The 13,289-nt window shown below is 37.8% G+C and overlaps 2 protein-coding genes across 6 annotated transcripts; both read right to left on the reverse strand.

Moving 5' to 3' along the window:
- Nucleotides 1-876: 876 nt before the first annotated feature.
- On the reverse strand, nt 877-6,873 carry LOC144994364 (tRNA (adenine(37)-N6)-methyltransferase-like). 3 transcript variants are annotated; one of them, XM_078952099.1, is made up of 7 exons: nt 4,795-5,045; nt 4,642-4,704; nt 4,298-4,446; nt 3,255-3,429; nt 2,722-2,879; nt 1,336-1,896; nt 877-1,234 (listed from the first exon to the last, which is right to left on the reverse strand). In XM_078952099.1, the coding sequence occupies exons 2-7, from the start codon at nt 4,665-4,667 to the stop codon at nt 999-1,001; spliced, it is 1,305 nt and encodes a 434-aa protein (XP_078808225.1). In that variant the 5' UTR covers nt 4,668-4,704; nt 4,795-5,045; the 3' UTR covers nt 877-998. The 3 variants fall into 3 exon arrangements, with proteins under 3 accessions (XP_078808225.1, XP_078808232.1, XP_078808221.1); XM_078952106.1 differs by lacking the exons at nt 4,642-4,704; nt 4,795-5,045 and adding an exon at nt 6,848-6,873; XM_078952095.1 differs by having other exon boundaries at nt 4,642-5,045.
- Nucleotides 6,874-9,613: 2,740 nt separating this feature from the next.
- On the reverse strand, nt 9,614-12,178 carry hemgn (hemogen). Of its 3 annotated transcripts, none has more exons than XM_004065924.5 (5): nt 12,105-12,178; nt 11,559-11,715; nt 11,230-11,308; nt 10,148-10,836; nt 9,614-10,054 (listed from the first exon to the last, which is right to left on the reverse strand). In XM_004065924.5, exons 1-5 carry the CDS (start codon nt 12,126-12,128, stop codon nt 9,957-9,959), a joined length of 1,047 nt encoding a protein of 348 aa, XP_004065972.1. In that variant the 5' UTR covers nt 12,129-12,178; the 3' UTR covers nt 9,614-9,956. The 3 variants fall into 3 exon arrangements, with proteins under 3 accessions (XP_004065972.1, XP_011474698.1, XP_078800704.1); XM_011476396.4 differs by having other exon boundaries at nt 11,218-11,308; nt 12,105-12,177; XM_078944578.1 differs by lacking the exon at nt 12,105-12,178 and having other exon boundaries at nt 11,218-11,308; nt 11,559-11,729.
- Nucleotides 12,179-13,289: the final 1,111 nt, after the last annotated feature.

A 13,289-nucleotide genomic window follows, 5' to 3' on the forward strand; every position in this document is an offset into this window, starting at 1 on the left:
TTTAAATTGATTAATAGATCGTGTGCTTCAATTTGAAAGCATAAAATAAAGATCCCTTTTTGTAGAATCTGGCATTTTAAAAAGAATATCTTCAGGTTTTTTTAAATTATTATTACTCTACAATTAAAACATTTTTATTATGATTTAGGCAAAGATGTGGTCATTTCTAAAGGAATTCTATGTCAGCTACACCTTTTGAACAAAAACAAGAAGGTATTGAAATGTAAGCATTTTAAAAAAGGACAAAATGTCCTCTAAGAATAGAATTGATTACATTTAGTTCAAAGAGTCATGTGTATTTTTATTGTATGAAGGTAAAACCTTATAATTTATTGTTTATATTTTCTATTTGGAACTGAAGACAGAAGTTCCTTTTTAAATTTCTCTGCTTCGCATTGAATTACTGCTTTACTGGCAAAGATGATGATAAACAAAGCCCATCGAGACGACTGTTGTTGTGAATTTGGGCTATACAAATTAAATTTAATTGAAAAAATTGAATAAATAAACTTTAAACACCATAAGTTCGACCTGTGGGACTGTAGGAATTGCTGTTGTTACACACAGACACTTTTTTAAATGGACTCCAAAAACACAATTGCACACAATAACACATGTGGCCTAATGGGAACAACTTTGGCTACAAATTACACTTGAACAAAAATGTTGCAGCAATAATCAGCTCAACTTATTTAAATTATCTACAGTAAAACTGTCGTTTCACCAATAATCTTCATAATGTATGAATGTTTAGATACACAATTAGCATTGTGTTCTGCTGGAACTGCTCACTGTGGATTTCATCAAATGTTTAAGGGCACCGACAAAAGCGTCTGCCTCCACACTGTGCATGTAGGGGCAAAAGAAAAGCAGAAATTCTGTTTTATAATTCTTTATTTGGTTACGTTTTTGCACCATTTTTAATCAAGTGGGTTTGACAAAAATACAGAGGAAATAAATAATCGGAAGATAAAGCAGGAACATTCAACAGGATCTGGTTAATAACTCTTCATGTGGCTCTGAACGGGTCGAACCTGCAGAACTTCAGCAAAGTCTTCCCCAAACCAGCATGTGACGTCAGCTGTGTCCAAAGTGAAGAAGAAGAGCCTGTCCTTGCAGCGAGTTCTCCTGTACACCGACCTCGGGTCGGCTGACAGGATCCCCCTGATGGCAGAAGCTGCTTCGTCTGTACTGCGCAGGAACTGGAACCCGGGTCTGTCGCTGCCAGGAGCTCCTGTGGAAGAAACAGAACGGCTTGGGCTTTTCAGACTCTCACTTTTCTGACCTGTGTGAATCACAACAGCCCTCTCTGATGGGGACTTAGTCTCTGCTCACCTGATGGGTGCGCAGGAAGGAACTCTGCCAACTGGCTCTCCGCCCGTGGGGTAAAGCGCACATCCAGACTGGCAATAGGAGGCTGTCTGATCCATCTAGCAGCCTCCACACCATAGCAGGGGCGTTCCGTGCTCAGACCTGCTGGTTTTGACTTCGCAGAGTCTGAAACCTGGATCTTGCTCTCACAGGACGGTTGACAGGTGTCTATGTGGGTCACAAAGGCCTCGACCTCCTTCAGTACATTCTGAAGGTGTTTAGGAGCAGAAACCTGAGTGCTCAGTGGAGAAGTTTCCTTTTTACAGCAGTTTTTTGTCGGAAGAACCTCAGCATTTATTTCTGTAACATTCCCTGGAGCATCCGTTTCCTCATCTTCATCAGACTTTACAGGATTCTTCTCTGTGTCCAGGTCACCAGGAGCTCCAATATTTTGATCTGAGTCTGTCTGCTGGGATTCCAGGCTCATCCTGACGTCCGGACAGTCGTAGTCGGGTATGTAGGGTTTGATGTCCAGGACCGGCGTACCGGCAATCATGTCAATATCTGACAGGTATAATGTGTCACCTCAAGAAGAATAAAAATGAAAAGAAAGCATTTTAACTTCAGCTTAGTTCTTAAATCAGACCTTCATGATGTCAAAACCTCTTCAAAACAAATTAACTTTACGAATATTTCAGCGTGTCACAAAAATAATGAAAAGATCAATTAAATTCCCAAAAACCAGATGATGATTTAAAGTCCATAAATCATCAAATGGGCAGAAAGGATCCTGACATTTGAAAAAAAAAACACAAAAAAAAACAAGGAAGGTTGTGGCATTTTATGGTCATTTTTTTCAGACTCAATCTGCTCTCTGTTTGTGTGCATGACCTACCAACAAAACAAATGCAGATCATACGCTTTCAATAAGTAATAATGTCTTTTTCTAGTTATAGTGGTCTCAAAATAGTTAATGAAACCTTTCATACACGCTCAAATGTAAACTTTTAAGCTGGTGTCCTAAAAGGTAAAAAACAAAAAGGAATTTAAAACAATTTACCTCAAGTCTGTATTCAAAAATGAATTAGTAAAAATTGGTTATTTTATAGTTGAAAGTTCTATCTGATGACATCATCAGTTGAAAGGCATCATGGGAGCTGCTGTTCACACATCATTTTAGTGCAGAACAACTATTTAAGCTATCTCACATCAGCAGGCCGAGACGCTGACGATGAAACGGTCATTTATTTAGTCACCGTTTTAGATGTAACACGTAACACTGATGCCAGGTGATAAACTGCCCAAACTGATGGTTTTAAGTAAAGTTATTTCAAGCTCAGTGGTTTTAACTGATTAGATGTAGAAATATCTTAGAGAATAAAAGCTACATTTTGGTTCACCGACACTCACTTTCAATTTTGTCAAGCTTGGCCAGCGTCAGCCCCAAGGCGTTTGGTCGGTGTGGACTGCGGGTGGAGTAGACTCCGACCCTCTGACCGTTCAGTCGAGGAGGCTTCACTTTGGCCTTGCAACTCAGTTGTCCATTTTTGTGAAAGAGAAAAATGATCCTGCACACAGGAGAGAACACAAAAGGCAGAAGAAATGATGGAAACTGAATAAACGACAAACACTGCTCAGAAAAGGCAACTGAACTGCCATAAAAACTGTTTATGTGAGCACAGGCAGCATTTAGATCAGGCCAACGAGAACAAATCTGGTTAGACAGAGAACAGAGAAACATCTGAGAAACATCTGTGATTACAAAGAAAAGACAAAACCCTGAACAAGACATTAAAAATCCATCAAATTAATTCATTGTGGCCACAAATTGGAATTTTGATTACATTAAGTGTGCATAAATGAATATTTTGTGCACATAAATTATTTTGTTCACAAAAAAATAATATTTTGTGTGCACAAATTATTATTTCGCTGCAACCTACCAGACGTAAGAGAACTGCTGCAGCCCCAGCAGAGCATGCTGAGGGTTGTTGAAGATGTTCTGCTGGATTCGGAGTTCTGCACGCGACGGACCACAAACCGTGGGCTGCCTGGGAGTCCCGTTCTTCATGGCGAAACAGGAACTAATGAAACCAATGGGCGTGGTCTGGATAATCCCTGAAATTGAAGCTAATACATCAATATTCTGGCTTTCTAACAAGAAGAACTTTATTATCATCTTCAACAAATGACGTCTAGCTATATTTACTATGCATGATCACCTGATTGATATACATGATGGTTAGATGGGTGATCAGCTTTCCTGGAAATCTCATATTTAAATAAAAATATATAAATTTACATGGTCATAAGAAACCAATGCATTGTATTGATTATTCATACCTGATCTATTGTAATGAAATATGGGGACTAATAGAAATTACATTTATATTTTACAAAGAAAAAAGCAAAAGGATAATGAATCACAGGAAGTAGCTATGGGGACCAATCAACCTTTTATCAAATATATTAAAATTTACACATTTAGTAAACTGTGGTATTTTAAAATGAATGTTTAAAGTGCTTGATAAATGTTAACCTCAAAATACACAAATAAATAGAAAAAAATAAGAGTAATTGTAATTTAAAATTGCATGCAACTTAAAAAAATGACATGATGTGAGGTTATAGAGTGACCTTCAGTCACAAATTACAGAGGCTAAATCAAGAAACATATTTTGTATTTTTTTTATGTAACATTACAAAAATATACACAAAGGTTGGTTTCTTTTGTCAATCTTTAACAGTTTTATAGAGTTTAAACTAAGGAACCCTCATTTGTTGGTTTTTGATATCTGATGTATTTTTTTTCTTGTTTTTATTTTCTGAGGGAAGGAAAAAAGGTGTACCAGTAACTTTATTTATTATGTAAAAAGGACAGAAATTATGTGTTTTTCTCTCTCTCTGTTCCCCTTTTATTGTCACAAAGAACAGGTTAGAATAGAATAGAATAGAATAGAATAGAATAGAATAGAATAGAATAGACCTTGCTCTAAAGTTGTCTGTGGAGAAGCAGGTGAGGCGGCTGCAGGTGCTGTAGCTTTCTCCTCCTTGCAGCAGCTCATCCTGGACACAGCAGTCTGAACTGAGGTCAGATGTTTGCGGAAAGCTCTGACTGAACTGTCCAGCATCTGTCTGAAGAGAGGAAGAAGAAAACTACAAACCATGAGAACTATGGGCTGATAAATGTAACTCCTGAAAAGATCCAGTCTCGTTAATATTATCGATGTAACTGCTCTACTCACAGAAACACACATTTAATGCCTGCATCTATTTACAAGGCTTTTTGAGCCCCCCCCCCCAAAAAAAAAACAAAGTACACCAACTTACCTCAGGTTTTTTATTTCCTTGCGCATGACAGAAACCTGCTGGTTCAGTTTTTGTATATGCTCGCTGCAACAATCACACGGCGGTTTCATTTTTAGATATATATGTATTAGTAATAAGTTTTTTGTGGGCGCAAATTACTAATGCAGTAGAGACCTTAGAAAACTGTGGGGAAAGCATGGAGCCCTGTAGAGGCGGAAGTGGATTTAATTGTTGGCCAACCATGACCGCTTCATGTGACCAGACGACGGTCAAATGTGGACGGTTTTTGTGAAAATAAAGTTCTTTTTCTTACAGTATTGTTCAAAAACTTGCTTGGGAGCCACTGCACTTTATTCATGGGACATGATAGAAGATATAAAACCCCAAAACGCAAATTCTTCACAGATTGCTTTTAGAATCGCGCGCGCAATATTTTCAACAGCAGGGGGCAGTATAGAGAAGCTTCAGTCTGTTTAAAGGGGAAACAATTTTTTAAAAAACTTTATTAACAAATATTGCATATACAAAATACCAAAGAAAATTCCACACTGTGTGCAGGAAAATGAACAAAAAATAATATAAAAACATGATAATAACAATGTAAAACAGGTTAAGCAAAAATAAAAAAAAAATAGTAAAGGCAAAGGAATCTGTTAAAGTTTCAGGAGAGACCATGTTTCAAATGTTCTGACAGCTTTTTTGTTAGTGGAGGATTTTATACTGTTTACATACAGTACCATTTCTTTCTGAAAAAACAACAGAAACATAAAATACTATTTTTTTGTTTTCATATCTACACGTGTATTACGTATTTAGCCATAATTATAAGTAAATTAACTTCTAATATTTTCTCTGCATTAAGTCTCCCTTGTGTAAAGTATCCAAAAATAAAATGCTCATAAAATAATCTATAATCTTCAAATAGATCAGTTCTTATAAAATGTATCAAATCTTTCCAAAATAATTGAGTGAAGGAACAATACCAAAAAAGATGAGGCACAGTTTCTGGTGAGGAATGACAAAATGAACAGTTTATGTCTTTTTTAAACTTATCAAAGAAGTGTTTCACTGGATAAAATTTATGAAGAATTCTGAAAGAAATTTCTCTGATTTTATTGGTGATGAAATAATTTTGGGGCAGGGACCAAACCTTTTCCCACTGAATTCTACATCCAAAGCTATTCCAGTAGGAGATAACACACAGTTTTGGGGCAAGCTCATTTTGAAACAGAGAACAGATACTTTGATTATTCCTGCCAGCTGAAAGGGAAACAAATTTTAAGACCAGTGAACAGCAGGAAGATGCTTATGTGATTATTATTGAGTTTTCACAATTATCTTAATGCACAAAATCGTTTAATTTGTGGAATGGTTTTGCAGGTTCTCTCTGGGAGTGATGAAGATCAGGAATGGATCCAGCAGAGAACATGTGAGATGTTCCAGAGATAATTGCAGGGAGGAAGACTGAAATGGTTTGCACAGATTGACAGGAGGGACAGTGATGATGTTGATAAAAGGATGCTGACGTTGGAGTTACCAGGAAGGAGGCCTGAAGGAAGACCAAAGAGGAGGTTCTTGGATGTAGCCATGGAGGACATGAGGGGGATGAGTGTGGGGGATTCAAAGAAGCGGGTCAGATGGAGGCAGATGATTTGCCGTAGTAACCTACCAAGAAGATTACGGTAATTCATTTTAGTCAAAACATTTTTTAAACTGCCAATTTCTTGAAAAGTTGTGGTTGGGACTGTTGGTGCGAAGTTAGCCCACCCCCATTTCCCGTCATCCATTTGTTCACACACTCTGCCGCTAGTTTACTGCCCCTTCACAATCCCGACCTAACATTACTGGTGCAGCATGGGAAAAATGCTTCAAAACAAGTTAAAAACACCAAAAACTAATAACCCCTCTTGTTAAAGTAAAATATGTCCAACACAAGAGGCCCTCAGCTCTCATCTGTCTGCCCAGCTGTTGGACAGGACAAGTTGAAAAAAAATTTTTTTAAAAACACCAAAAACACGATTTTCATTTAGTGGGTCATTAGGTTTTTTTTCCATCGTTCAGATCAGGTAACACATTCAGGGTCTTAGAAAACCTCCAACATGCTACACAATAGTTGATAATTGTTTTATAAACATTTATTTGCTGTTTTACTGTAACCAAACCGTTCTGGATCATCAGCACTTGTGGGGTTTTTTTAATGCAGAGAAAACTTTCGATTCTTGTCTACCTTAGCTGTGATCTCAGTGTATCAGTTCCAGTCGTATATTATTTGTATATGTTTATTTGTACAATAAAGTTTTTTATTATTGATATGTACTCCTCTAACTGAACAGGGTTTTTTCAGCACTTAATGAACACTTGATAATCTTTCGGTCACTGAACTGAAGACACCATCACTGCAGCAGCTCCTGTTTTCAGCTCAGACTCACACAAACAACACCGACCGACCGACCCACCGACCAGCATTTAGCCAAAAAAACGAACGCCGCTCGCGCCTCCCTCTGTTTACTTCCCAAGATGCATTAGGATGTCTCCTTTGGACTCGAAGAACATAGAACCAAACAACTAGAGCGGGAATGTGGGGTTTTTTTTCTGAACTCTGTTCTTTTTGATAATTGTATATCCGTTGTATTTTGCATTGTTTGACACGCTATTTAATCTGATAAATCTATATGTTATAAGTAGTGACCATATGAATTTTCCTTTTCAAAAAATGATTATTTCACAAAAAATGATAAACAAATAAATGAGTTTCAGACTTACACCTCTGGACCCCCTCTTCTTTTGCAAACCGCTTCAGGTCGTTCAGAAATGCTCGATGCTTCTTCCACCTGTGATGTCCTCCTCTGTGTTCCTATCGGATTTGAAGCTAGATTAATTTCAGACCATCACTCTGTCTGTAACCAGGTTTCTGAAGCGAGTTTCTAGTCACTGTCCTGCTAGAAGATCAATGACTTTCACCACCTTTGGCCATGAAACTCTTTGGCAAACGTGCAATTTCATTAATTTCTTTATGCAATCGAGCCGCCTTGTGTCAGAGGCTGCAAACCACCAGAAATGTCTTTGAACATCCATCATGTTTGACCTTAGGTCAAGTCCCATCAAAACAATGACGAGACTTTGTGTCACTGTGCAAGGCTGATAAGATTACAGCTTTATAGCATCCCGCAGCAAATAATATTTGTTTATTTTATTAAGTATAAATATAGCAACTCTACTATAGACAGAATGTAGGAAGTAACTGAATATTTCTTCAGACTCAATTGGAACATATTAAGTGTACAGTATATATATAATATTTAAAAAGGAAACTTCAAGGATTCTTACTCATTATTAGGCTAAGGATTTGATTTGTGTTGACCAGGTTTGTGAAGATGGACAGAGATATGAGATAGGAAACAGCACTGGAATTTGTAGTGTACACAAGTTTGTATATTAGTTTGAGCGTGTGTTTGTGTGAGTGTGTGTGCGCGTGTGTGTGTGTGGGGGGGGGGGGGGTCTAAAAACAAAGCATCTCAATGCATGGCAATAATTTAACCTGCCAGTAGGTGGCGTATTGAACCCCTGTCACCCTGTAATTCCTCATGTCAACAACTTCATTTAAAAATGTAGGGAACAAGTTCAGGATAATCATTTAATTTTTTTTTATATGTTTGTTTTTATTAACAGTGTTTGATTAATACTCTTGAACATTTTTCATCCTAAAGCGACTCTAGTTCTCATTTTACAACAATCATTTGACTGTTTACACCTGTTTCATTAACTCGAGCTATAGTGGCACAGCAAACAAACAACCGAATAAACAATATAACTTGTTGTTTTCAGGGGTTAAGTAAGTTCTGCAAAAGCAGTTTCTTTTGAATCAAATAAAGTCATTCTGGATTATTCTAATGACATTGTGTCCTGTAAATGGGAACAATGAAAAGCAGACGAGAAACTTCTATCGACAGTTAAAATGAAAATAATGCAGAATAGGAAGGTAAAACTGTAAAAATATATATTTGTAAAATGTTTTCTTTACATTAAAATATATATTTAATTCAATTCTTAAGGAAATATTGCTGCAATATTGAAGCAGCATCACAGATGACATGAAGCAGACGGGTAGAATTCATGAGGGGGAGACAGGGAAGAAAACGGCTTAAAGAGGGCACAGAAATTCTATAAAAAGGATTTCAAGTGTGACCTCTTCAGGTAAACATGTAAAATCACATGGACTAAGCCTTTGGGCTTCTGGAATACAACATATGTTAACTGAGACATAAATCAGATAGCTTTTATTTACGTGGAGCCTATATGAGAATAACTAAAAGGTTAAAACACTTAAAAAGTAAAATATAAAATAAGTGACATAGTAAAAGACTTAATAAAAGCTCAAATAAAATGTAACGCCAGCCTAGCAGAGCAAGAGTACGCGGTTCCATTTGTGCCAAAAATGTGTTTTTGTCTCCACTTTCTTTGTCTTTGATTCATTGCTTCCGTCTATGTCCGCTACAAGACGTGGACAGTGGACACGAAACATATTTTGGTTGCATACAAAAGCTCACTGTTTGATCATTTATGCCCTCATTAATCCACTTAAAAGATGCATTAGATTCTGTGCAGAGAACGATGTTTCAATCCTACTCAAATACTTTTAATTTAAAAGAAAAAATGATCAAATTTGTGTTCAGTTGAGTGATTCTTTGTTGCAACGGCATGCCATCATACTGGCTGTAGCCATGCACAGCAGTGACAGAGCAGGCTGGCGTCCAGCAAGAGGAGGAGGAGGAGGAGGAGGAGGTGCCAGGCTGGTATATCTGATGATGGAGCGGCCACACACCATTCAGGCTACACTTTGTTGGTCAAAAATAGTTTTTTTTTAAATCACAGGAAAATATTATTTGTTTCTTTAAATTCCAAAATATCCATCCCACAAAACAAGTCATTCAATGGTAGCACAAAAAAAGCATCTAAACCGATTTTGAGCCTTGTTTAAAATGAAAACACGTCATTTATTCACACTTTATTCTTTTTATTGCTACATGTGTATTAATAAGACAATAATCCTTTTACTATCAACACTAGGAATCAAACGTATTATAATTACATAACATTTTTAGCACATTAAAAAAGAAGCTTAATGTGATGCATATTGACTTCTAGATAAAATACACGCATAAACACACACGTAAAATATATTTTTTCTAATGTTTCAGTGAATAAATAAGCAAACTAATTGGTAAGATTTCCTTGATTTTTAGGTAAAGCAAAGCAAAATGTGTTTTTCCAACACTGACTGAGCGCATTCTTAGCCTAAAACCAGCATTTTAAAGGTCATTTTAGGAAAAACAGGATCAGTTTCCAGGCAGATACTGTGGTGTGGAGGGCAAAGTTTGAACTGAGAAGATTTTGTTTTGTTCTGGCGCATTGATCAGCATCGTTTCCTTTAAATCTAAAAAGGACAAAGAGAAGGGTAGTTAACGGGGGCGTAAATCAAAATCTTTCAAAGATTTGAACTTCTGTTGTATTTCAACAACATTCCCACCTGCATCTGTTCCTTTTCCTGGGTATGCAGAAACATCTTCCTCCTCATCAGGACCCAAGTCCTCAATCTGGACCTTTTCAAGATTTTCCCCCCGCCCAGGTTCTACGTACAGGTTCTCCAACTGGGAGGGAGCTGAGGGAGGAACAAGAGCTGGAGCTGGAACACCGTCTTGGAAAAGGGCTGGAGCTGGAGCAGGAGTAGGACCAAGAACGGGAGCAGGAGGAGCAGGAGCTGGAGAAGGACCAAAAAGTGGAGCAGGAGAAGGAGCAAAAGCAGGAGCAAGTCCTGTGGTTAAAGATAGAGGTGGCGCTCCATCGGGGGTCAGAGCTGGAAGTGAAGCTGAATCTTGAAGAGGAGCAGGAGAGAAGGTAACCAAAACTGGGTTTAGTGGAGCAGAAGATGGCAGAGTAGAATCAAACACTGAGCTCTGGACAAAGTCAAGTCCAGGAGAAGCGAGCGCAGGAGCTGACGTTGACTCCTTCACCACACAGGGGGGCAGAAAGCCTGAGATTTGCTCTGAGATGTCTGCCGCCGCCGCTGCAGGAGCCACAGCAGCTGTAGGAGGAAACTGAGTGTCAGGCGCCTCCTCCTGAACAACTGACATGTGAGGCCCTGAGTCGATCTTTCTGGGCCTCCCCCTCCTCTTCGTGCCATTTTGAGTTCTTGATCTCTTTCTTTGGCTCTCCACCCTGAAACAGAACGACAGTTGTGACAAAAGTCACCAGCAGCGGACAATGAGATATTTATACTGGAAGATTTTCTGAAAAACTAACAGTACAAAGTCCTTGACTGGGACCTGGGCTGTGGATAGACTGACCAAAGCAACCTTTGGTTTTCTCTTGCTCCATATTCAATACAAACCAGAGGAGTGATAAGCAGTAAAGTAGCTGATAGTGGTTTGTCCCAGTAAAGTACACCGTCCCGGTGAAGAATAGAAAGCGTTTATTACTTCTGCTCCACTTGCAGTTGTTTAGACTACATTCTTCACTTTATCACTCCACAGATATACGTCCCACAGTTGTACTGTAGGTTACTGCACTCATGCCGACTGTGCTTTCAAACCAATTTACCCAAAAACCCACTGGTAAGTTTCCTTCTCTTCTGCTTCGGCTTTTCTCTTCCTGAGGAGGTCCCTGTCTCTCAATCGGCGACGAATCCCACCTTTAAAAGACAAATCCATTCATGAAAGTCACATTTAGGTGGTGTCATGTGAAACGCATGTTAAACACATGCTGAACTGCAGTTGTTGACAAAAAAATGATACTTTTCTGGCCTTTTTATACTATTTGCACACTTATGTTAGTGTTGGATTTGTGCACTGATGTTAAACACCTTGTCTGAGCTGATGAACAATATTAAAAGAATCACAAAAAAATGATTCAATTAAGTGAGAAGGAGAACTGTAAATTACCTTCCTCCTCATTCTGGATTGTGTCCTCCAACTCCTGCCTCTCTTGTTGAAGCGTCTCCTCCATTCGGACTCTTGCCTTTTCAATGAGTGTGGCAAAAGGCGCGCAGCCACACCAAAAAAGAGACAGAAAAGCCTCCAACTGTTGTCTATTCCCACCCTGTAGGATGAATTATCTGGTTAACCATTAGCATAGTTCTTGCAGCTCGAGCCTTATCATATTTGTAAAGCCGGAGGAATTGGCACAGAGCTGTCAGAGTGGGGGGAGAAAAAAAAGAAATGAAGAGTGAGTGGTGAGCTGGAAAAAGGTTAAAAAAAAGGGAAATATTTTATAGAAAGAAATGTATAAAGAAGTAACTTTGGTCAAAAAAGTGGCAAAAGTTTAAATGATTTTATCTGTGCTTCAGTATCCCAGCACTAAAAGAGAGACAAGTTAAACACCAGGTTTGTGTAAGATTTGAATGCAGTAATCACACACCATATAGATGAATAAACAATTAAAACATTTCTGAATAATCTCTTGGGATTAAGTGTATCATGTACACTTACATTTTTAAAATGGAGCAGAGGCATGGCCGCCTTATCTCTCAGACAGAGTGCTGGGAGTGTTCTGAATCTTCTCACAACACATTTGACCCTGATATGTGTGTTTGACCCACTCAGAGGAGAAAAACAATGAAATAGCACTCTTCACTAATGCTGATGGGATCCTTTAAATTCAGTGGGATCTGGGCAGAGGGGGAGAAGTTTATGCAGGCTGGATTATAATGTAAGATTGAGTGCATTTGCCTATATGCCTCTTAAAAAGGATTTTATGCACTTTTTTTGGATGAAGCTGAGCACTATTGCAAAAAAAAGGATAAAAGAAAGTTGAAAAAAAATCAAATTCCTATGATGCTTAAATTGATCTAATGACAAAAACCTCTATCAGTGTTAAGTCTCTCAACTCCTCAGTGATAATTTTACTCTGATAACAGCTTGATTAGTGTTTGTCATACAATTATAGACGTTAAATATGATTAAATTGCAGCAAAGCTGCAGAAAACAACTTTTTTTTTGGCCAAAAACGAAAATCATACTTAAAAGACCATTGGGAACTCTTTATCAAGAGATTATCAGAGTGGGACTTCAATGAAAGAAAACTATTTTTTTAGTCTTCCATCTTCTTGCACTAAACATTACATCTTCAAGGAAAGCTGGGAATTTTTTTAAAACTCATGTTTGCATCTTAAAAGCAAAACTTAATTTACTAAAATGCAAATAAAGGAATAACAGTGAGGTTTTTTTCTCAAAATAATTACCACAAAGAATTTCTAAAATTATGCATTTTTTGCATTTGTATTGAAGTTGCACAATCTGATTTTTTGCATGAAGTTGTCATTTGTTTTTACCCCTCAACTCCCCAGTGAAGAGTTTTACTTTGAGATCAGCTTGATTGTTTGTTTTTTACATATATTTTTGGAAAAAAATCTTTAAAACATAAAACTACTACATAAAATATGGAAGGTAAACAGAAATTGATCTTACTATAAAGGAGAAATAAAACAACAGCATTGATTTAAAAAATAAAAGAGAGAATGGCGTGTTTTGATGGCACCAAGCATGAATCTCTGTCATGACAACATACGGTCAGGCCACAGGCAGCCGGATAGGACAGGACCTCTGCAGTTACACATATTTTCAGAATATCAAGTCTTTGCTCAACTTTAGCAAAGCTCAACAACCTGGCTCTGT

Source organism: Oryzias latipes, chromosome 1 (assembly GCF_053564925.1).
Source record: "Oryzias latipes strain Hd-rR chromosome 1, Olatipes_Hd-rR_3.1".
Taxonomy (NCBI): Eukaryota; Metazoa; Chordata; class Actinopteri; order Beloniformes; family Adrianichthyidae; genus Oryzias; species Oryzias latipes.